The sequence below is a fragment of the Lotus japonicus genome, chromosome 4 (genome assembly GCF_012489685.1).
Source record: "Lotus japonicus ecotype B-129 chromosome 4, LjGifu_v1.2".
Lineage (NCBI taxonomy): Eukaryota > Viridiplantae > Streptophyta > Magnoliopsida > Fabales > Fabaceae > Lotus > Lotus japonicus.
The window spans coordinates 13,335,866-13,361,336 of NC_080044.1; the positions used below are offsets into that span (position 1 = coordinate 13,335,866).

The 25,471-nt window shown below is 37.2% G+C and overlaps 2 protein-coding genes and 1 long non-coding RNA gene across 5 annotated transcripts; 1 reads left to right on the forward strand and 2 right to left on the reverse strand.

The window, feature by feature from the left end:
* Nucleotides 1-258: 258 nt before the first annotated feature.
* Nucleotides 259-14,377, reverse strand: LOC130715690 (metal transporter Nramp3.1-like). Its single transcript, XM_057565807.1, has 4 exons — nucleotides 14,022-14,377; nucleotides 2,363-2,499; nucleotides 1,603-2,255; nucleotides 259-837 (listed from the first exon to the last, which is right to left on the reverse strand). Exons 1-4 carry the CDS (start codon nucleotides 14,360-14,362, stop codon nucleotides 601-603), a joined length of 1,368 nt encoding a protein of 455 aa, XP_057421790.1. The 5' UTR covers nucleotides 14,363-14,377; the 3' UTR covers nucleotides 259-600.
* On the forward strand, nucleotides 2,405-5,184 carry LOC130715691 (uncharacterized). 3 transcript variants are annotated; one of them, XR_009011741.1, is made up of 4 exons: nucleotides 2,405-2,728; nucleotides 2,998-3,051; nucleotides 3,536-3,601; nucleotides 4,277-5,184. It is a non-coding gene; the product is annotated as an uncharacterized LOC130715691 (long non-coding RNA). The 3 variants fall into 3 exon arrangements; XR_009011742.1 differs by lacking the exon at nucleotides 2,405-2,728 and having other exon boundaries at nucleotides 2,810-3,151; XR_009011740.1 differs by lacking the exon at nucleotides 2,405-2,728 and having other exon boundaries at nucleotides 2,810-3,051.
* Nucleotides 14,378-18,929: 4,552 nt separating the features above from the next.
* Nucleotides 18,930-22,714, reverse strand: LOC130711366 (metal transporter Nramp3.2-like). Its single transcript, XM_057560948.1, has 4 exons — nucleotides 22,130-22,714; nucleotides 21,522-21,658; nucleotides 20,745-21,397; nucleotides 18,930-19,588 (listed from the first exon to the last, which is right to left on the reverse strand). The coding sequence occupies exons 1-4, from the start codon at nucleotides 22,654-22,656 to the stop codon at nucleotides 19,367-19,369; spliced, it is 1,539 nt and encodes a 512-aa protein (XP_057416931.1). The 5' UTR covers nucleotides 22,657-22,714; the 3' UTR covers nucleotides 18,930-19,366.
* Between the last annotated feature and the right edge of the window lie 2,757 nt (nucleotides 22,715-25,471).

A 25,471-nucleotide genomic window follows, 5' to 3' on the forward strand; every position in this document is an offset into this window, starting at 1 on the left:
ATAATTGACTTATGGTTATGATGTTATGTTGTAAACCATTAACATATACCATGTTACCAATAGAAGGAAGAGTTTTATCAAGTTTGGATGAAATCAGAGATACTAATTGTTGGTACAATACTATATTATAATACCGTTTTATGTCAAATCAAGTGCAGTAAAGTTGGATGCCTACTAGCTACCGGATTTACTATTCTAATAACAGAGTTGAAGTTAACCACAACCTACAAAAATGATTTATATTACACGCTTCAACCATAAGAAATACATTGGATCATTGAATTCTTAACATAGTCGAAGAGTTTGATTACAACTGTCACCATAGAGAACATATAAACAGATACAAGGAGGTAGAAACAAAGGACAAAGAGGTGTGTTTCCAAAGCATTAGAGACAAGAAAATTTGTAAATAGTACAGTACTAAAATCTACTATGACTAATTGTAGAATTTACAGGTGATAAGGTTCCCAAACCCACTCTATCAACTTGATATCTAAATAAAAAGCACGAGAATACCCTGAAAGGATCAGGGGTAAAAGTAGACATGAGACTCATGAAATCCTTGAGCAGAATGGCACATCCTAGGCATTGGTTTTAAGATTAATTACTCAACTTTCTGAATTCTGAGAGAGCAATCGTCTTTGTTTGTGTGAATTTTTTCCAAGGTGAATAGCTAAGGGCCCGCCAAATAAGATATATTATGAATCCAACATATACAGCGGTTAGCATACCCAGTATAACGCCAACTATTGCTCCATTCACTTCAGATGAGAAGAATTCCATCAAGAAATAGCCATTAATCATTATCACCAGAGCAGCCACAAGCCAAGAAATAGTCTGTATCCACATCATAAGCCACTCAAATCTTATATTAATCAATGAAAACAAACTATAAGCAGGATATGAGAAAGAAGGAGATGATTGTGTAGAAACCAAATGTATTCCAGGTGCACAAGACTTATGGTTTAAGAACATTTAACCCCAAGTCAAAGTATAAAACTAAAAGTCAAAACCCAATGAGCAAGATCAATGGAGAAACAAGCAGCATCAGTCACCAAAATAAATATTCATAAGAGAACAAAAAGAAAGAAAGAAAAACAAGGCAGGAAGCTTTGAAACAAATGTCTTCGGACTAGAGTTATATAAGCTAGATGTTAGGTACACAAAAATCTTCTACCTTCCCAGTTGAGGATACACTGACAAGACAAACAATGCCATTTTACTACGTCGTTGTCACAATAAATAATGCATATGTTTCTCCAGATTGTTATGGACAAGGAATACAATTGGGGATAATGTTTCGTAAATCACCTTGAAATATTGCATTTTAAACGTTGATTTTAAAAAATATCCAAAACCAGAGACCCCAACATAGTGCAGGAAAGAAAACAATTACATTGAGTCACTTCAGAGTTATATTCTTCCTAAGTGAATTAAGGTTTGGTTTGATTTATGAATAATATAGACATATACACATAGCAATTCCTAAGAAATTAAGTTGGTAACTTGGCATCACAAAGTCCTCCACTAAATACGTGAACCAATAATGTGTATCTGAGAAGGGATCAGGGTGACCAGAATGCAGATCGAAGAACAACATACCTTGAGGACAACGCCAATTCTGAAAGTGCCCATTATCTCCTCCTTTGAAACTAGACAGAGCAAAGGAATAAGTGCAAATGGGATTTGGACTGACTGAATAACATTAAGCCACCCACTAAGAACATCCAGTGATTGCTTTGAGGAATCAAATATAAGAGCAACAGCCATGGTTGGTATTATTGCACAACTGCGGGTGATTAATGCCCTCATCCATTTTTTGATCCTTAAATTTAGAAATCCTCCCATGATAAATTGCCCAGCATAAGTACCAGTAATAGTGCTACTTTGTCCGGCTGCTAATAAACCAATACCCCATATAAATAATATTGGAAATACTCCACTACCATACACCTCCTGAAGATATTGTCCTGCATTTGCAAGACCAATGTTATTTGCTATTTTAGAACCATAAAACCCCTTGGCAAACACAGATGTTACAAATATGTTAATGACAAAGGAGACGAGAAGCGCAAGGGTGGACTGAATAGAGTAATAGTTAAGAGCTTCTTGAACTCGTCCTTTGTTGGTGTGGTCAATCTTCCTTGATTGAACAAGAGCAGAGTGCAAGAATAGATTATAAGGCATTATAAGGCAACCCACAACTCCAACAGCCTGCTGTATAGTTCTGGAGCTGAGCTTTGGAACAAAAATGCCTACAAAGATTAAAAACACCATCAGATCTAAAGCAAGAGGGACAAAACAAACAACTTACTTATAGCATACTGTGATTTTAAATTTATAGAAGTCCAAACCAATGTACCAAGAAGAACTTCCTTGCCACTGGGCTTTGTTTCAACAAACATCCACGCGAATATTAGTGCCACTATCCCAATAAGAACACCAAAAAAAGCTTCGAATCTTCTCACACCATAGTTCTCAAAAAAGAGAAAAATAAAACTGTAACAAGGCAACAAAATTTAAGCACACAGCATCATGATCACTTGCACAGACAGCATGACATCGTCCCCCTTTGCCTCTGCTGTCGTCGGCGTTCTTTTCCTTTCCTTTCCCATAGCTTGCTTCATCATCACTTAACATTGCATCCTCCTACTCTATTTTGAATATGGGGGTCATCATCTCATCTCATCTCATGCTGCCAAAACCAGCTGTCCAATTTGCTTTACAGGTTGGTGTCCACACTCTATTTTGAATATGCGTATATTATCCTGTAGTTTCTCCTATGCAGGTATGTGGCTATAAATTGCCCCGTTGATTGTGTGATTTCTCAGACTTGGGTTCTTCATTCAGTTCCAATAGTTTTGCTTTCTCCTATTGTATTGAGTTTCTCTCTGGTTCTTCATCCAGTTCCCTCTCCCAGTCTTCTTTCCTCTCTTTCAAAGAGACAAAAAGTACCATATTAACATAATTGTTGTTTGTATTTTGGTCTTTATGCAGTGATGATCAAGTGGGAGATTCAAGTGCTTGGGAAGAGAAAAAAATTGCATTGGGGTATAACTCTAACTCAACTTGCGCTAAGAAAAATGCTTTAACACACACACCGTCTCTCTTTTAGTGGATGATTAACACATTGTTAAAGAACCTTTTTTGGGTATGAACTTGAGCCCTCAATGTTGATTCTGCAAATTTTGGTATGTTTCTGTTAATTATTTTCATGTTGTAATTACTGAAATCGAAGCTTTCTATAACTTTGCCATTTCAGAAGCTGAAGCATCTGTATTCTTTTATCTATGTTATGACTGTTTTTTTTATTCATGATCCTAGAAGTTTTTCTGAGTTAATGAAATTAGTTTTTTTTTCATACCCGAGAAGTGTGTGCAAAAATATAGTTTGCACAATTTGTTTGAGCAATTATTACACTTGAAGAGCTTAAATAGTTTACTGCAGTGCCTGCTCATGCTCCTTCAGTATACTTGCGATTTGAATACTTGTGACTTTTTTATGTTATTAAACTTTGAATCTTGATTCATTCCAGATATATACTGATTCTGAAGAAGCCAACATTCCATCTGTCTTGGATTATGAGGGAACTGTCATTGGGGTACTCCTCTCCTCAACCTCTTTAAAGCAAAGGAAGCTTCATACTTCTAACTATTGCAAGCCTGCTACCTTATTAACTGAAAATGCGATGAGATCTGTTTTTCACTTTCTCAGTCATATTTTTTTTTGAATTTTGCATCCTGAATAACAACTACCTTATGCCAGTCCATTTAGATTTGTAGAAATCAAAGTTGAGATGGAAATTAGAAGAAAGAAGAAATGATTGAGAATTACTCTGTAGAATCTTTAGATTATAACAACTATTTGTTAAATAGAACTTAAAACAGTCACATAGTTTGTTTGATTAATTTCTTTTTGTGGTGTTAGTATGGTGGAGTTCCATGTGGTCTAACATACTTATGATTCAATAAATACAAAACAATGATTTATAGATTAATTAGATAGTGTTTTGTGACGTGTGAGTCATTTCTGTTCGAAAGTATATGTTTTAACTCTAAATTTCTTTTTAGATGATGTTTTTTTGTACCTCTGCCATTAGACACATATTGTAGTCCAAATGTGGTTTTCAAAGATCATGAGCCTGAACACTTAAGTACTAATCGGGGCAAATTGCACAAGAAGTTTATATCATGAGTTTTAAGATCATAATTGGATTTAATTATTAGAGCTTTTTTTTTCCCATTTCTTAGATTGTTTGTTTATTTTTCCCTTTCAGATATGGGGCTTCAAAGGTCCACAAGTGCCTTGGTATGATGCATCCCCGCCATAATATTAAGTTTTTGAATTTAAACTTGATGATTGGTGAAACTTGACTTGATGGTTTAGCTCCCTAACCTACAATTTTGTGGTAGCATGGTCTATGTCTATGTATTGTCTTTTGATAAGTCACTTCTGGATTTCTGGGTTTCCTGTAGTCTGTTGAAAAATATTCTGAAACCAGTTAAACACCCTTATCCTTTCAACGATCATATTGTTATATATGTTCGCTATCTAGGACCAGGGGTTTCGGTAGCGCAAGCATGGCAAGAGGGAAATAACTTAGAGCAAGTACCACGAAAACTATGTTGCGAGATTTTAATGGTGAAGGATTACACATCATAACAAGAAGACCAGTGAAGAAAGTTACCAATCCTCCCACGGATAAAGTTGAGAGACTTTTTTTGTTAGCACTTTGCACATTCACAGTGTCTCCTAAGTGATGATTGGCAGACAGGTAATTTTTTGAGGCACATATGAGGGGTGGTTTAGCTCCCACCTCCATGTTTGCTGTTTCTGTACAGACAAACTCATTGTAGAGCAAGTACAGAGAATAGCACATTGAATGATTTAGTGTTACATGTATTAAGCAGAAAAGTAAGATAAAATGAGAAGTGACTGCTACATTACTGAGCATAGCAATGTGTAATATCCTCCTTCAAACTCTCATTTGTAACTTTTAGCCATAAAATATCTGGTTTGAATTCTGAAATGTTGAACATACTGAAGTACTGTTTTGTTTCTGTAAAATCCATGTATAGTTCAACCTCACCTGTGATGTCGGATAGGAGCAATTTGCATTTCCCTTTCTTCAACAGTAACTGTCTACTGTACTATCACTTATGAATTATAATATATGAAATATAATCTCAGCGGATAGATGAGTTATGTCTTTTTTTTCAAAAAAAAAAACTGATAATATTGATCATTTGATCACTAACAGTGTACATTTATATTATATTCCATTGTTCTCTAAATTATTTGAGCATTATAAGTCAAGACTTGACAACACAACAAATGAACCTCTATTTATAAATGTCAGTAGAGATTTTATGGACGCTCTTTACTGCATATTTTACACAGGTGAGCTATCTTGCAATGTTACATCATTCACTAAATTTAACATCACTGTTGTTCCTTTTCTTTTCTTTTTGGTTTCAGCTGATTCATTATTGGTTGTGGAGTCATATTAGGAGGGTTAAAAAAATAAAAATAAAATAAAAACCCAAAGTAAAAAACCCAATTACGTTTGGGGATTTTACTTGAGTTTTTTGCTTTGGGTTTTTATTTCTTTTATTTTTTAACCCTAATTTACTTACCTGACACCCTCTTTAATTGAATAATTTTCATAAAATATAATCCATGTCAACGCCGTTTGCAGAATCATCAGAAATTAAACAGAACCTCACGACAAGGGCTTATCGCTATATATTATTTTCACATTAGGGGCTTATTCCACCCAAAAAATTTTGTAGGGGCCTTAACCAAAGGACCCCTATTTTAGGAGGACCTCCAACATATTTAAGCCTTTATAAAACAACTTTTTACTTTTTTTTTAATTCGTCATCTGTGCGTCACATTAATATATGTGAGAAGGTTTTGAAAATATAAAAACATGTACAATCTATATGACGATCATATGAGTTCTATTCCACAACCAATGCATTATACTCAAACAGTTTATATATAAGGTTATTAATGTGATTAATCTACATTCATGGTTATTAATGTGATTAGTCTACATTTATACTGTGCGAAAAAAGCAATTAACACAAGTATGATATGTGAATATTTTATTTATCACTGAAATTCAACTCTAAATTATATTCCAATTATTTATATAATATTACTAAATTGTATAACTCACTTTAACAAATTATCAATTAAATTCCGTGCATTATCATATGCATCACATATCATAACACAAGGTAACCAAACCAATGAATGTTTCTTCTACGGATGTTTTGGACATGAAGAATCACAAATTCCTTATTGGTTTTTTATCTCATTTTAACAAATAATCGAATTAAATCTCCGTGCATCGCACGGGTTTAATCCTAGTTCTTATAAATAGGAATAGAGGGAAGCTTCACATTATGGCTTCTTTGCTGGAATTAATTAAGCCAAACAGACTATCAAAATAATATAGGTTTGCCCTCCCGCCACAAGATAACCCATCAAAACCTTTGAGAGTTTGATCAAACATACTTTTTGTCCGCTTGGTTTGGTTTCCCGTGAAAACACATATCCCAACAGATTAAAGAAAGAAATAAGATTTTGACATGCAATATGGATTGTCATTGAGGAAAAAACACACATCCCAACTAATCAACAGAAAAAAAAAATATTTTGACATGTTCCCTAAAATGTGGGTTAACGTTGAATTCTATGAAAATCCAAAGGTATATTTATAGTGTGTTTTAGAAAACAACTTAATTAAGTGTTTATGACAAAGAACCTGTTTGTGTTTGCTTAACAAATAAGAGTGATTCTAAAGTTGAGTAAAAAATTGATTTGATTTTGAGCGAATTTTTTAAAAGCAGAACTTGATTTATTTTGTGTACAAGTATAATGATTACTTTTCACTTAATGACACGCTAAGTAATTGATTATTTATAAAGCTATTAGAAATAGTTTAACTAGATAATCAGATTTTGCTTTTTCCGAATTCTGTTTTTTATTAAAAGCATACAAATTTTTTTTTTCAAAAATACATAAATTGTTATTTTTATGAAAAGAATTAAAGAAGTTATTATATCACAAAATAAGCGAGGATAAACAGGCCCAATAAACATATATTAGCTAATTTGAGAAAATTACTGAAATAAGTTGAATATAGGTTATAGATAAACATAGGACTCGTTTGGTACACCGTATTAGACATGATAGTATAAGCTTATACTATACATTATGGGCTTATCCATTGTTTGGTGCTCACATTGTATTGTATAAGCTTATACATCAATCTCCTCTTATACATCAAAATGATGGATTATTTAATCCACCCTATAGATGATGGATAAGGCATGATAATAGTGCAATGTATAAACTACTTTAATATATTTAATAAACCGCGACCACAATCACCCTCAACCACCACTACCACCACCACCACCACCATCGCCGGCACCACCACAACAACCACACTCCACCACCACCATCGTCGCCGCCACCACCACCAATCTCACCCTCCACCACTACCACCACCACCACCAATGTCCCTACAACAACAACCACCCTCCACAACCACCGTCGCTGCCACCACTACCACCCTCCACCACCACCGCCTCCACCACTACCACCATCGTCACAACCGCCACCACCATCGTCGGCACCACCACATTATCGCTGCCACCACAACCACCGTCGTTGCCACCACCACCACCCTCCACCACCACCGCCTTCACCACTACCACCATCTTCACAACCGCCACCACCATCACCATTATCGCTGCCACCACAACCACCCTCCACAACCACCGTCGTCGCCACCACCACCACCCTACACCACCACCGCTGCCGCCTCCCCCACCCTCCACCACCACCACCACCACCACCACCGTCACCGCCGCCACCAACACCACCATCCACCATCACTCTCACCGCCACCACCATCCACCACCACTGCCACCATCATCACCTTTCAATACCACCACTACCACACAACTAGTGTTGCCACCAAATTATACAGTGTATGACCAAACGCTGTATAGTATTACAATTTTATCAGGCCTTATCCTATCAGGCCTAATTGTAACACCCCGATTTCGGTGGCGTCACTTTCGTAACCAAAAGAAATACTTAATGCGGAAAAACGTGAATATTTTTTTTTCTCGATAATACAAAATTAAAACTGAAAGAAATAGAGCTTGACAACAGAAGATAACAAAACTAATATACAATAATAGTTACAGCCCCCGCTGTAAGTAGTAAACCACGTCACGAGTAACCCTCCAGTGACGGACAGCAAAATAGAGTAACGCCCGAAGGCAAAAGGTACAATCCAAAAGAAAAGGTTAAGTGTCTGCAATACAAACCCTCAAAATGAGAATAAGTCAGCCCAGATGGCCTAAAACAAGACCCCCTAGTCCAACCAACTCTCTGTGATTTCCGTAAAGAGAACCACAAGAAAAGCTAAAGGTCGGGGACCTACCCTGCCCAAAACGAAAGACTGAACATCAGAGCCAAGACGCTACTCCTACACTAATCCCAACTATGCATCCCCAAGATCGTCGTCTGAATCTAAATCCAAGACGACTATGTCGATGACTGCATCGGTCTCCACAGCTGGTCGAGCGGGTTCTGCACCCGATCCCAAGTCTATAGCAGCCGCGACAGTGGGTGAACTAGTGCCTGAAGAAGTCCCTCCCACAGGCACCTCCTCCGAGGGGTACTCGTCGTCCGAAGGCGACGGTGGTGGTGGCACTCCCAGTCCAGGTCCGCAGTGTACACCCGGTGGCAAGTTGAAGCTGATAGCGTAGTGCCTCCAGACTCCGTGTGTCAGGCTTGGCATCCGGTCAATGCGATCCTCCATTATTCGCCATGAATAGATAGCTCAGTGGCCGGCGGGGTCGACCACCCATGAGCTTGGGGTGTCTTGGTCCAACATCTCAAACCTGGTCCCTCCCGAAGGGACGACCGTCTCGTACCAGTCCGCCATACTCAACTGACAATGGCGTAGTCCGCCCGAACACACACAGAAGACGCGAGGGTCAACTCCAAAGAATTATATAAATAATAAAACCAGATATATAGGGTAATAATTATTTAGCCTCTCAGGCTTATACGTTTAGGGATAACATCCTAGGGTTGCATATATCACAATGAATATAAAGATCATAATAACAATTAGCATGCCTCAAGTAGGATAAACAAGTACCAATCACACTCAGCAACTAAGTCAGCATGTATGTTGCATGAAATGCAATGCTGGGTAACAAAATGCATTCCGGAAGAAGGATGGACACCATCGAGTCAGCCCTAACACCGGCCAAAGTGGGACCATTCCGCTCGGGCGCCTCTTACACCACACAAAAGTAGTCAGATCAGCAGTGAACCCGTAGGTCTGCCATTCCGTCTGCTACTGAGGACCACCGTAGTGTCCTAAATATGGAAATCCGGGTCTTATGACCATTTTGGAATCCACCGAGGTCCGGTAATCTGCCGTGTATTAACCTCAAAATGAGTGCATGAATGCAAGTGATTAGCCAAACAACGTCTCCGACTTCACTCGACACGTCGTCACGTGTTCTAGCTAACTTATTGTCTCTAAAAAGCCTACCCTAAGGCAAATGTCGATTCTGCGACAAAATGAATTAATCAAAAGAAGAAGAATGTACTTGGGAACTCATGGTTCCCGGCTAAACTTTAGATAGCCAATCAATAAACTGCTCATCGAGCGAAAAGGTACCGAAGTACTTGGAAACTTATAGTCTCCGGCTAAACTTTAGATAGCCAAACAATAAACTGCTCATCGAGCGAAAGAGTACGAATGTACTTGGAAACTTATGAGTTTCTCCTAATCTTGGATTTGCCGACACTTCTCATTTTCAAAACACTTATGTTCAAGCCCTAAACTATTGTCTGAGTCTTTTATCATTATATTAAGGGTTTTGAGGTTGTTTAATACATTATGGAGATTCATTATGAAATTGTTTAAGTTTCGTCTCTAATCCTATTAGTTTCAAAGATCCCATAATTCCAATGATTCCCTGGAGATGGTCTCAAAGCAAAAGGTCCATCATCACCCAAGTAATGGCCCGAGAAGTTCCCAGGTAAGCTGGCCGGGCACAATGCCTCATTAAAAGCCCTTCTTGCCTTAGACAGAACAACCCAAGTTCTTACGTGAATTCAAATGGGGTTTTTCCAATAACATTTTCAAGCTCATTTTCCTTTGAGAAGGTCTCGATCCATAAAGCAATAATAGGGTACGAACCTTGGTCCGTCCCATCAAACTTTCCCAAAATCTCAAAAATAAAATCGGCATGACATGCCCGTTATCCTCACTCTGAAGCATAACAGATATAAGTGGAGTAACATAAATAAATCAGCTCAATCAATAAGCATGAACAGCATATTCCAACACATCCTAGATTAACCATTTAGCACATAACATGTGAATCATTTAGCACACAATATCATGGCATCAAGTACTCAACAAGATCGGCCGAAGCCTCAGAAATCATTTCAGACATTTAGCAATTAAGTGCATAACACATAAATCAAGTCGAATTCGTCGACACCTAAAGCATTATCTAGTAATTCAGAGAGTAGCCCTCACCTGTTGATTTTCCAGCTCGCTCCTTGAACTTTCCTTCACGATCTTCCTCCTCAAGTCCTCCGAATTCCTCAAACGAGCCTTAAAGAAATTTCACAGAAATCAATCACAATGAGTCAGAAACTCAGCAAACAATAAGTCCTAGGGTCACACGGAACACTAGAACTCCGTGGTACGCCAATCTAACGCGTTAGGACAAGTTTTCGAAAAAGTCGGATTTCCTCCCCCCCTTGGTATAGCTCTCGGCCACTTTTCCTAATTGGGAGGGTCGATTTTTCTTCGATCAAACTTGGTTCCTAGGTTATCATAAGTCGTAACTAAGGCGGATCTAAGCTCGGAAAAATTTTCGGATCGAAAACTGACATAGGGGTAGTTTGGTCATTATTTTAAACTCAGAATTTCAAAACTGGATTTTTGAAAAACAAATTGGATGGAGACGTCAACAACGACGTTTATGACAACTAATCCTACTAGCACTAAGCCAAGTCGAGAGTTCTAAGCTAAAAGATTGAGACTTTGCCCCAAAATGGGTATTTGAGGTAGAATTGATTCCGGCGGAATTCCGGCGACATTACGAAAAAACTAATCCGACAGAAGTGCTCCTGAGCACGTAGGGAAGATGTTTAGACAAAGAAATCAAGCTATTTGGACAATTTTCCAAAAGCCTCAAAACTTTGGACACATAAAGACTTAGGAGAAGTCGACAGAAACGACGATCAGAAGAGAGATATAGTTTACCTACCTCAAGGTCTTCGATTAGCAACGATCGGTGAAGCAAACGGGCAAGAATTCGCGAAGATCAACTTCCTCCTCTTCTCCTCTCTTGGCCGCGGTTTTGGGGAAAGAAATGGGTGAGTTTTGCAAAATTTTCATTTTCTAGCTTATAACCTATATATAGTGAAGGAAATGGAGATATTTTGCAAAGTTTGGATAAGGATGCATTGGTGGATGGATAAGGATGGATAGATATTTTTGAGAAGATATTTTGGTAAAGATATTTTGTAAAGATATTTTGTAGAGATTAGATAAGGATGAGTAGATATTTATCAAGGATCGGATAAGGTTGAATAGATATTTATCAGAAATTGGATAAGAACGAATAGATATTTATCAAAGATTGGATAAGAACGAATAGATATTTATCAAAGATTGGATAAGAACGAATAGATATTTATCAAAGATTGGATAAGAATGAATAGATATTTATCAAAGATTGGATAAGAACGAATAGATATTTTAGGGAGATATTTTGAGAAGATATTTTGTAAACCGGTACAGATTAGTTTAGATACCGGAGGATTTAACTCATAGAGTTAAAATAAAAATATAAGAATGATTCCTATTTTTCCGGCTTCGTTCTCCGTGAATTCTAAGATAGGTTTTGACGACAGAATTCCAAAACTCAACAGAGGTTTCCTTGTATTTTAGGTGACTAACGCAAAGTCGGTGTAAAACTATTTTACCCGATAAGTTACTTTTTGCAGTGGATGTCGGATGAGAAAACTTCCTTCTGAAGAAAGATTAGAAATAACGAGAGAAATAGGCGAACGCGGGTGGAATCTTCATTTGAAGCTCCGAATAGAAAAAGTCTTCATCGTCCGTCGATCTTAGGTTTCTCGAACTATCAGGGATTCCGTTTCGGCAAACTTCCGAGAATTGGAATTTGACGTTCGTACGTTCCAGGGTTTCGCGTCGAAATACTTGTTTATAGACGAATAAGAGAAATTCTAATATTTCTCTGAGGTTTTTTTGGAATTAGTTTCCATCGTGTCCTAAAGTATAAATTAACTATTCACTAGGGTCTTCGACCTAAGATTAGGCGAACGTTAGTCGTGCTATAACTTTTATCGGTTTTGATATAATCCTTGGACTTTTCCTGAACCTTCTCTTTCATAAATTTATTTCATCCAATAAACTCTTGTATTTTATTCCCTTATCCAAAACTTAAAAACTTGGGTCTTACATTAATACAATCCGGTCTTATACTATCAGGTCTTATACTATACAGCGTACCAAACGGACCCATAAGCTCTTGTTCATAGGATAGTAAATACATCTTATGAAAATAAGCTCAAAACAGCTTATACATATACTATATATTATTAAATAAGTTCTCTCAAACACTTACATAAACGTTTATGGTATACGATAAACTCAAATGAAGCTTAATGTTTCAAGTGCATACTTAAACATAAAAAACCTTACTGCATATTTGGGAATAACTTCAATCTCGAACGAGTAATGATTCATTCATACTCCACTTTCTCTTCCATCTCATTTTCACCTAATTTTCTTCCTATCTGGACCGTTTCACGACTTTGGCCGGGCGGACGTGGCACCTTTACTAGGTCGGTCGGGCTGCTTTTGAGACCCATCCATTCGCGGTCACTAGGGGTGTAAGCGGGTACTGTCCGATCCGCGAACCCATCAAACCGATCTGAACCGAACACATTATGGTGGGTTGGATTGGATCATCGGTTCGGTTCGGATTTTTTTACTACATCCGATCACCATCGACTCGGGTATCGGATTTGGGGATTGAAAAACCGATCAATCCGAACCAACCCAATGAATTGAGAATTGTTTTTTATAGTCAGTCCAAACACTCCAGGCCCAATATTACATTGCCTATTTATATATTTATTCGAGATGTTGGTTTTATTTGGATTATATGAATTATGTCATTATCGAATGTTTTGTTCTTTGGAAATATTGGATTTTTCTATGTTTTTTTTTATCATTTTTCATGTTTTTATAATAATTTTCATGCAAATTTCTAAATAATATTTTTTTATTTCAAATCCGACCATCCGATCCGAACAAATCCATTTGAGATCGGGTTGGTTTGGTTCGGATTTTGAAACAAAAATCAAGAAATCCGAATCAACTCAAACCGAATATGGTTGATTGGTTCGGACATTTAAAAGCCCTAAATCCGAACCAATCCGGTTCGATTACACCCCTAACAGTCATCATAGAAGCTCATCCTTCCATAATCACTCTAGAGTCAACTTAGTGGTGAGGGATCCAACCGCAATCACGTGAGAGTCAACATAACAATCAGACAGGCTGCAATCTCGGCAAGATCAAGGGTAAAGTCAAGACGTCCAGCTTAATCCGCGCGGTCTGCTCCCTTTAGTCAGTTGACTATGTAATAGACGAAAATGTTAGAATCAGAGGATCAACCCACTATAAAAGGGGGCCTATACTGGTCTCTTTCATTTGATCTTACTGACTGAAAAGTTCTTTCGTGAGCACTATCTCTCTATACATCTCCTATAATATCATTCGTATCTCACCCAACTGAAGTGGAAATCGTATGTGACCAAATATTATTGATCTCGAAAGCAAAACGTAAAAGCCTAAAGGGGACTATACCTTTATCCAGCAACATTAAAGTTGAAGAAAACTGAATCAAATTACTTACCAATCAAGAGCAGTAATGACGACCCCAGCCCAAAGGGGCATGACCCCATTACTGAGAATCCGGATGGCAATAGCGCTGCCAATAACATCTTGTATATCGGACCCAATGAGATTAACCTCCGCCATGACCCACAGCACCATCCTAGCACACGTAGGGTACTCCTCCCTGCACAGCTCCGCCAAGTGCTTCCCGGTGGCGACACCGAGCCGCGCCGACAGGAGCTGAATTAGCAGCCCCATGGCGGTGGCCCACATGAGAAGCCACAGCAACGAGTACCCTGCAATGGCACCCGCTTGTAGGTCCCCTTCCAGGTTCCCCGGATCCAGAAACGCTATGCACATCAGAAACCCTGGTCCAGTGAACCGCCATAGCTTCTCCCACAATTTTCTCCGACGAGTCATATGCAGTCTCTTCTTCTTTTTCAATGCCTGTGTCAACTAAAGGTGGCTGCTCCTGCTCTTGTGAGTTACGTGATATCGTCATGTATGATTATTGGCTTTTTATGAGTTAGTGATTCTGGCCTTCTGGGCTTGTTTATTAAAATAATGATCTCTTTACACCGATTGGCCATTGCATGGCTCCAACCCAATTCCACGTAGTCATATCAACATTTTGTCTTGTTAATAGCTGTTAGATAATTAAACTTGTTCATCATGGCACCTCTTGCACCGCTTCACCACTTCAAACACTTTGCACCTCTTAATTTTCACTAAAAGCCATGTTGTAGTATCAATTATGTACAAGTGAACAAGAAAAAATATGAAATAAGGCATGGAACGGAACCACTGTGAAAATGTTATACAAATTACGAAGAAAAGCTTCGAGCTCTGCGTTACGAGCGGGAATCAAACTTGGTCAAAAAATAGTTTAATAACTGAAAAAAAAAAGGATTCTGAAAGAATATTCTTTGAATACTAAAATTAAGTTTTGAATTTGATTCTTATATATATGCATAATTCAAGAGCTTGAGAGAAAAAATTGAGAGAGGCTCTAACGAGCTCTTGTGAGAGTAGTGAATTGTAGTGTTGTTTTGAATGTGTATATATATTGGCTACTAATAAAAGCCAAAGTTTGTGAGTGTATCATTCTTCCTTGTGGAGAAATACTTTGTGTATCATATTTTCTTCCCATAGCATCTCTTTCAACTAGGCAATTTATTTTAATTGTCAGCATTTGGCATCAGAGCTTGTTCTATCAACATTGCAGTAAGCACAAGCTAGCACATGAGGAATTCAAGTTCAGCAGGTGCAAATAATCGTTTTTAAGTTCGATAGTTGATCAAATTTCACCTTATGGAAATGCTTGATGGAGCTGTGTTTAACAACCAGCGGGTATGGAGATAAAATGGAAAAAAGGTTTTGCTAAACCAACTGAAAAAAATAAAGGAAAAGCTGATGGATGAGCAACAAGTTGAGAAAGATCGTATGCTCAACCAAAAAGCTTTGTTGTTAATATGTCAATCTGTAGAGTTATATGTTTTTTAGAAAATTTTCCATGCCAGAACCGCAAAAGAGGCTGGCGAAATTTTGATCAAAACATATGAAGGTGCTAACCTTGTCAAACGGACGAGGTTGCGAGGCTTAAAGCGCCAGTTTGAGCTAATGGGGAAGGAAGGGATGAAATAATTCGTGATTATTTTTCACGAATGGAAAAGCTCGTCAATGAAATCAACAAATTTGTTTTACTAAATGGCTGGATTAGGGGAGATGGAGGATAATTTTGAAGGAGTATTTGCAGGAAAAAAATGTCATGTAATAAAGTCTATTAAAATTTAAGTCAACAACAGGGTTGTTTTGCACATTTTAGTAAGTTTAGGGAGACAAATACATCTTTAAAAATGTTAGGGTCTAAGTCGCACGGAAGTCAAACCTTAAGAGTAATTCACATTTTTCCCTAATAAAATTTGAACACGTTAACTGTTTTATTAAAACAAATTCAATTAGTAAATGTTTTTAATATTTTCTTTCATGCATTAATGTTTTGTGTCTTTTTTTCTAACTTATTTTTTTGAAATTGTCTTTTTTTCTAACTTGAAAAGGAGACAAATGATTTTATCCCTTTGATACATGACGTCAGACGTATTGTCGTAATGCTCTCGGCCCTGCAATTTCTTATGTTTTGTGTTAAGAATGTAACATTCACATCCAAAAACATAAAAGGAAGATGTATTGTATTTTCTCTCCATCCACAATTCATATGGTGTCCTTTTTTAATATTGGGTTTATCAATACTGTTTTAAATATTGAATAATTTTCTATAACACTACTAAAAAGAAGCTATTTAGCGACGGGCAAATTCCGTCGCTAAATAAGCAAAATTCCGTCTTTAAAAATTTACCGACGGAAGGGCATCCGTCATGCAAAAGGGCGTAGCTAAAAAATTAACGACGGAATATGAAATTCGTCGCTATTAGCGATGGAAATATACCGTCGCAAACGTATTACTTTCCGTCGCTAATGTGTTTACATGATTAACGCATGTTTCCATCGCTATTAGCGACAGATGGTTCCGTCGCTATTTACGACGGAATATAAATGACGTCGCTATTTGCGACGGACCGGTCTGTCACTATTTAAGACGGAACGTAGCTTTCCGTCGCTGTTTGCGACGGAATTGTCCGTCGCTAACTACCTGTAAAGTTCCCTCTCTAATTTATAAATGTTAGAGAGGGACAAAATCTGTCGCTAATTTCCCACTGTGTAAATGCCAATTTTTTTTTTTTAGCAGATTTTTTTTTCCCCGTGCAATAACAATTCAATTTGAATATTTTCCCCAAATAGAAGTAATTCAAAATATACTATTGATTTGAAGTTTCATATTTAAGATATGTTCATCAACATACATAACCATAGTAGTGAATCCATACATAGTCATGGTAAAATGTCAAGCATAATTAAAAACATAGTATCAAATACATATATTCATCTAAATGAAATGTCATCCAAATCATCCTCTAATTCTTCATCATCTATGTTATGCTGATTTGTAGGTGATTGTTCAACAGAGCGTGAAGCCATGCTTTGAGGAAAGCTCTCCAAGAATCTGTCCAAGTTTGCAAATTTTTCATCATATGTCTCCATTTTTCCCTTTAGCTTCTTATTCTCCTCTGTTAAAGTAGAAACAAGATTTCTCATTGTCTCATACTCTGAGGGTGAGACGCCATGAGATGACGTGACCGTAGAACGTTTGAACTTTACAGCCTCTGCACCTAATCCATAAATCCGCCCCTTCTTGTTCGCACCCCCAACAACCTCCAAGTAGATTTCATCATTTGATTTTTTGTGGGCACCATCTTCATTCTCCTGTGAGTCTCTTGCAGCAATTTGTGTTTCAAAATCAACCTTCACATAAGATTTAGATATTAGACATCATGAAAACTGAAAACTACAGCAGTAGGACAACTAGAAAAATCTCAGCCATGTTTAGATATTAACATCTCAGCCATGTTTTTGATGACAAACAATCTGTCTGTCAAATACATGCAGCTATTTTTGCAACTATAAAAGGGCTGTGCAAAACTAACAGTATCTAGACCAAAAACAGGCAGGGAACACAAAAATTGCAGCAACTTATAACATATAATTGCAGCCCACAAAATGTTAGATAAAGATGGCTAATTAAAGAACAAAGATGAAAATTTCTCTTAAAATAATTTGTAGATAAACATCATCTATCTAAAACAGTAGATTCTATCCACAAACAAGATAGATGAAAAACATGGACACGTTATGTTATTATTCCGTCGCTAACTTCTTACAAACTTTACCGGGGGAATTAGCGACGGGAGGTAATCAGCGACGGTACAAAACCGTCGCTAATTTGCAATATAAAATAATAAAATGTAATAAGCAAGGGAATTAGTGACGAAAAAACAGCGAGGGAAACAATCCGTCGCTAAAACCGTCGCTTAATTTTAAAATTGAATATTTATTTTCAAAACGTCGATCCGTCGCTGATTCCGTCGCTGAAAATAATCCGTCGCTAAAATCCGTCGGTAATTCGCGTTTGTTTAGTAGTGAAAGTCCGTAAGTGTTTATAGAGTTCTCATTCAACATATATAGTTCTGACAATCTCTTGAAGAATTATATTTTTCCTCTCTACAATCTCATTCTTTTGTCGAGTTCTAGGGGTTGCAAAATTATGAGATGTCAAGCTCTTCACAATAGGATTTGAACTTTGCGTTGTCAAACTCACCACCATAATCACTTTTGATAGAAGATATGTGAAAATCTTTTTTTCATTTTGCACCTTCTTACAAAACATTGAATAGTTCTCATAAGAGTGAACCTTGTGAGAAAGAAAGAGAACTCATGTAAATCTAGAATAGTCATCTAAAATGACCAAACCATAATATTTTCCTCAAAGACCTGCAGTTATTGTAGGACCCAAAATAAGGCAAGCTATAGAAGGTCTAATAATCTAGAAGTGGAAGCAATGTCCTTAGATTGAAAAAAGTATTTAACTTGTTTCGCTTTCTAACATGCTTCACACAATGCATTTGATCCGCTGCCATACCAAATCATTTTTACTTATCTTATCAATGTGCTTAAAGCTAATATGGTCAAATTTCTTATGCGAAATCCATTGTTTATCCTTAACAGAGGTGAAGCAAGAAACACCTTGACTTGCAAGATCATCAATATTGATTTTATAAAGATTTTTTTTTGCATTCCTTTCTTGAAAACAATACTTTGTCATTGAGATATTTGACTATTGTTAAACGTAAATTTATACCCACTTTCACACAATTACTTATGCTTAGGATGTTAGTATGTTTTAAACATTAATGGAGGAAGGCGTCTACCAAGTTTTGAGGAAATCAGAGAGGCTACAATCTACATTGTTGGCATAATACCGTATTATGTCAAAATTTCTATAATCAAGTGCAATAGAATTGGATCCATTCCCTACAGCATTTACCATTCTAATTACATTATTGAAATTAACAACGTACATAGGTCATTCATAATACACGCTTCAACCTTAAAAAATTATTGCATAAAGGAATACCTAACACCTTAAACTTTCGGCCAAAGAATTTGATCATAACAGCCGCCGCCCTAGAGAAAAACATATAAAAAGATACAAGGAGCCAAAAAGAAAATAAAAAGAGGTGTGTTTCCAGAGCATTAGAGACAAGAAAGTTTGCAAATAATACAGTCCTAGAATCTACTCTGATCTATTAGATAATCTACAGGCAAACAATAAGGTGACCCTGCCCACTGCATCGACTTGATCTCAGAGTAACAAGCACGAGATACTTCAAAAAGGATCAGGCGCAAAAGTAGCCATGAAAGCCTTGGGCAGAATTCCAGCTCCTAGGCGTGGTTAGAAGGATTAATTACTCAACTCTCTGAGTGAGCAATTGTCTTTGATTGGGAAACCTTTTGCCAAGGTGAAAAGGTAAATGCACGCCAAATAAGATATATTATGAATCCAACATATGCAGCGGTTAGCGTACCGAGTACAGCGCCAACTATTGCTCCATTCACTTCAGAGGAGAAGAATTCCACCAAGAGATAGCCATTAATCATTGTCACCAGAGCAGCCACAAGCCAAGAAATAGTCTGTATTCACATGAGAAGCTACTCAGTCTTCTACTAATCAATGAAAACAGACAATAAGCAGGACATGGGAAGAAGAAGGGGGTGATGGTGCAGAAACCAAATGTATGCAAGGTGCACATAAGTTATTATGGTTTAAGAACACTTAATCCCAAGTCAAAGTATCAAACTGTAAAAGTCAAAACCCATTGAGCTAGATCAATGGAGAAACAAGCAGCATCAATCTACCAAAAGAGAAAAGAAAGGGAAAAACAAGGCTTGCTTTGAAACAAATGTCTTTAGACTACATAAGTCAATCAAGTTCACCATGTCTAGAGTTATATCATCAAGATGTCAAGTGAACAAAAGCCTTCTACCTTCCTAGCTTTCGGACTACAGTTATAGACAATGTGATACATCACCATCACTATAAATATAGCATATGTTTCTCCAGATTGTTATGGACGAAGAATTGTATTGGGGATAATGTTTCATAAATCACCTTGAAACATTGCATTTTAAAGTTTGATTTAAAAAAATATAAAATAAAAGAACATACAGTCCAGAGACCCCAGCATAATGCAGGAAAGTGGCACAATGCCCAGTGGATTTCATGTATTATGCTGGGGTCTCTGGACTGTATGTTCTTTGGTGCATCCTTAAAACTGGGCATTGTGCCACTTTCCTGCATTATGCTGGATTCATACACCTCCTTTTAATTCTCAGTGTTGCATGCTCCTTTTAATGTGAGAAAGAAGTAAAGAAGTAGGATCATAAGGAAAAAGAAGTGAAGAAACTAGTCAACTGGATTCATACACCTCCTTTTAATTCTCTAGACAGGACAGTATAATCATGCCCCTTAATTTTTCTCTATAGAATCTAACTCTAAATTGCGGAAGAGATTAGGAATGCATGGGTCAGTTCTATATTCTCTAGTCTGAACTGCAAGAAAACATCTACATTGAGCTACTTCAGAATTATATCCTTCCTAAGTAAATTAAGGTTTGATTTGACTGATGAATAATATAAGGCATGCACTGATGCACAGATAGTAATGTCCAACAAAAGGAGTTATGTGGGCAACTTGGCATCACAAAGTCCTTCACCGAATATGTGAACCAATGATGTGTATATGACAAGTGATCAGTGTCACCAAAGTGCAGATTAAAGAACAGCATACCTTGAGGACAGCACCAATTTTGAAAGTGCCCATTATCTCCTCCTTGGAAACCAGACAGAGTAAAGGAATAACAGCAAAGGGGATTTGGACTGACTGAAGAACATTAAGCCACTGATTCAGAACATCCAGCGATTGCTCTGAGGAATCAAATATAAGAGCAACAATCATGGTTGGTACTATTGCACAACTTCGGGTAATTAACGCCCTCATCCATTTTTTGATCTTTAAATTTAGAAACCCTCCCATGATAAATTGTCCGGCATAAGTACCAGCAATAGTGCTACTTTGGCCGGCTGCCAATAACCCAATACCCCATATATATAAAATTGGAACTACTCCACCACCATACGCGTCCTGAAGATACTGTCCTGCATTTACAAGACCAATGCTATCTGCTACTTCAGAACCATAAAACCCCTTGGCAAACACAGTTGTCACAAATATGTTAATGACAAAGGAGACGACAAGTGCAAGGGTGGACTCTATAGAGTAATAGTTAAGAGCTTCTTGAACCCGTCCTTTGTTGCTGTGGTCAATCTTCCTCGATTGAACAAGAGCAGAGTGCAAGAATACATTGTAAGGCATTATAAGGCAGCCCACAACTCCAACAGCCTGCTGTATAGTTCTGGAGCTGAGTTTTGGAACCAAAATGCCTACAAAGACAAAAGCCTGTCAGATTTAAAGCAAGAGGGACAAGACAACAAACAATTTACTCATAGCATAGCATACTGTGATTTTGAATTCACGCAGGTCTAAATCAATGTAATAACTCCTTACCAACAAGAAGTTCCTTGCCGCTGGGCTGTGTTTCACCAAACATCCACGCGAACGCCAGTGCCATTATCCCAATAAGAACACCAAAAAATGCTTCCAATGACCTCACACCATAGTTCTCCAGAAAGAGAAAAATAAAACTGTAACAAGGCAACAGAACACTCGGATTGTATTTGATTGAAGGGTAGACAGAAAAGTCAATGTACATATCTATCCAAAATCTACACTTCATAGCTTCCTACTATTAGAGGAGCTCACTCATACCCTCTCTAATTTATAGAATTGTGCTATTGTCTCTTTGTTCATCAATAAAATCCAAATTTTAAAACTTATTACTATCTGTCTTGACATGTCATTAGAAAAGTTTAATTACTAATTTTGGAACCTAAATTGATTTGCAAAAGCTTTCCACTCTTCTACAGTATAACCTATCAAAACCTTTTGAGGGCTTCAAAGGAGGAATTTTAAATAGATATTTGGTTGAAATTATACTCACAACAAAACCTCATACTTGTGAATAACCCAATTTTGAAAGCACCACAAAAAAGGGTCCCTACCAAATATCCAACAAATTAAAAGTAAAAGCGAATTGAATGAATGAAATTGATTACCAATCAAGAGCAGTAATGACAACCCCAGCCCAAAGGGGCACAACCCCATTACTGAGAATCCTTATCGCAATAGCACTACCAATAACCTCTTGAATATCAGAACCAATGAGAGCAACCTCAGCCATAACCCACAGCACCATCCTAGCCCACGTGGGGTACTCCTCCCTGCACAGCTCCGCCAAGTGCTTCCCGGTGGCGACTCCAAGCCGCGCCGACAAGAGCTGAATTAGCAGCCCCATGCCAGTAGCCCACATCAAAAGCCACAGCAACGAGTACCCTGCAATGGCACCCGCTTGTAAGTCCCCCTCCAGGTTCCCCGGATCGAGAAACGCTATGCACATGAGAAACCCTGGCCCTGTGAACCGCCATAGCTTCTTCCATGAAAACGGCGGAACCTTGCCGCCGTAGTCCTCTTCCTCGTCGATTCCCACCACCACAATCTTCTCCGATGAGTCATACGCCGTCTCTTCCTCTTCCTCTACTTCCAACAGTGGCTGCTGCTCCTGTTCTCTCGGGTTCCGAGCCATCGCGTAGTTGAAAATATCAAAACGTTGTTGTTGTTGTTGTTGTTGTTTATTTTATGAGTTATTTTTATGAGAGGTTCTTTCTTATATTTTATCATTTTGTTGCAGGTTTGGAACATTTTTTATGAATGGTGAAAGTGAAATGTTTAATTAAGTTTCATAATTAAGAGGTTTGTGTTTGTTGTGTGTTGTGGTGTGACTTGGCACGTGCATGGCTTATTCTGAATACTCCCTCCGGTCCTATTTATAAACATGAAAGAGAAGAAAAATCTTGGTCCTTTTTATAAGAACCAAATGAAAGTTTGAGCTATATTAATTAATTTTTTCCAATGATGCCCTTATTAATTCTAACTTGTAAAATGTGTCTCATTAATTATTCTCTCTCTTTTCCACTTTTCAACACTAATAACAAAGGGTAATTTTGGAAGTTCATTTTAATTTAAGATAAATTTAATGCATTTTATCTAATTTAACTACATTTCTTAAACTATGTGAATTTTTTTTTTGTTGCTTATAAATAGGACCGGAGGGAGTATGTGCTTTGTTTGATAGTTGGAGGCGGAGGTTTGTGAAGTTGGTGAGTGGAGAGGTTTGAGTGTGAGAGGCACAAGTGTGTGTGAGCGTGCGTCACTGTGGCTGTGTGCAAATTGCATGCCTGCCACTACACGTCAATCGTGTGTGGACCAGGAGTGGGAGAATTTGGTTATCGATGTGGATGGCTCGTGGTTACACGGGTCACGGTGCTCCACATCACATGGCGCTTTCATGATCATGGTTATTAAAGTCTCATTTCTTTTTCGGTAAACTCAAATTAAAATTAAATTTGAAATTAATAATAAAGTCGAATATAATGACTGTTTGAATCATTTATCAAAACAAACTCAACTCAAACATTTTTATATTCCTCTCAATCATTGTTGTTTTGTGTTTTTTTCTCTAATTTGAGAAGGACGCAAATAAAAGATACAAATAATTATATTCCTTTCATACACAAACATTGTATTGTGGTAACTGGTAACGCTTTGGTCCTTCCATTTCATATAGGAATAATAATGAGTAGGGTCTGGGTATGGTACTATAGTACTCATTCACATACCGCGTTTTCAAAAGATACTCATACTCGTCCTCATACCCGCATGGGTAGCAATTTGAATATTCGTTCTCGTACCATCTGGGTACCTATATGTCTGTACTCGTAGCCATTACTCGTAATTTAGTTAACGAAAATTCAATTTTCATTTTCCAACAATAAATAATATAACTACTATTATAAAATAAAAAACATTAATTAAAAATACAAAAGACTATCCATATATTTAATAAGTAAACTCATTCATTTTTAAAATAGTAACTTAGAAAGTTATAAATTTAATTAAGTTTGTTGATATATATACTTCCTAGTATGTATATAAATAATAAAAATAATTAAAAGTGTGTGCGGGTATTGGGCGGGTTGAGTACTATAGTATCTTAGTACCCATACCCGCACCCGTACCCACTATTTTTTGCGGGTAATTACTCATACCCAACTTCATACTCATCTAGCAGATTTTTACCCTACATACCCAACCTCATACCCATTCAGCGAGTTTTTACCCTACCTATTGTGGGTATTTTTAGCGGGTATCCAATGGGGCCGAGACTCATATATTCCAGATACATAAATCTAGCTACTATATTGTCTGATGTGGTTTAACAACAGGTTCCGTTTAATAATATATAATTTTTTTTTTGTTACAAATCATATATAATATTGACTTGGTCTTAAGGTGAGATATACACCTCATATAATAATATTATATCAATTTTCTTTAGTTAGTTATAACTATATGTAAATATGCACAACATTAACATACACACTACATTTTCAACTATAATTTTTATTTCTCATTCATTTTAATGATTTGAGTTTCTTGCATGCATTACTAGTACTCATTTCATTTTTCAAGCGCGCACATAGTCACTTTTTTTTATAAGCGCGCACATGATCACTTGATACTAGAAGAAGGAGGGCCTTTCGTGAGGAGCACCCTAAAACATTGATCAACCTTTTAATGCCTACATCATGATCACTTACCCATGTTCGGAAATTCTACAATCGAATATATAGCTAGGCATTATTTGTCGGGAGCGGTAAACCGCTTTCTAATTGGACTCAACCATGGCAATTATTATAAAAGGCAAGAAGAAAATCGCACACCTTCCCAGCAAGGGCATCCAATAATAATCAACAAAGAACAAGTCAACAAAACTGACCATGCAAAGGTGGAAGTGAACCAACCACTCCCACTCTTAGAAGCAACCTCCACTAGTGCAAGACACACCATTCGATTATAGTGCTTGCAGGATACTCTGCCACATTTTCACCACGACATCGGTCCTGTAACACCCCACTTTTCGTTATTATGTTATTTATTATTTTATCTTAATTATTATTATGCTATATGGTATTTTGATAATTTATGCGATTTAATTAGATGATTATGTGATTATGTGATTTAATTAGATGATAAGGTCATCAAGTGATTTTATTAGATAATTAAGTTATTATGTGATATAGAGAAATAAGGGTTTTAGGTTTTAAGTGAGTAGTTGGGAGTGGGGCCCATTGTAAAATTATTTAAGGGTTATGAGAGAATTAAAAAGAGATAAATCAGAAAATTAGGATTAGAGAAGCAGCAGAACAGAGAAACACGTGAAAGGTGAAGGAGAGGAGAAAAGGTGGAGAAAACCTAGAATTTGATCATCAAGAAGAAAAGGGTCAAGGAGGCTTTGTACCGGTGTCATAGAAGGTAAGGGTTTGAATTTACCTTGTATA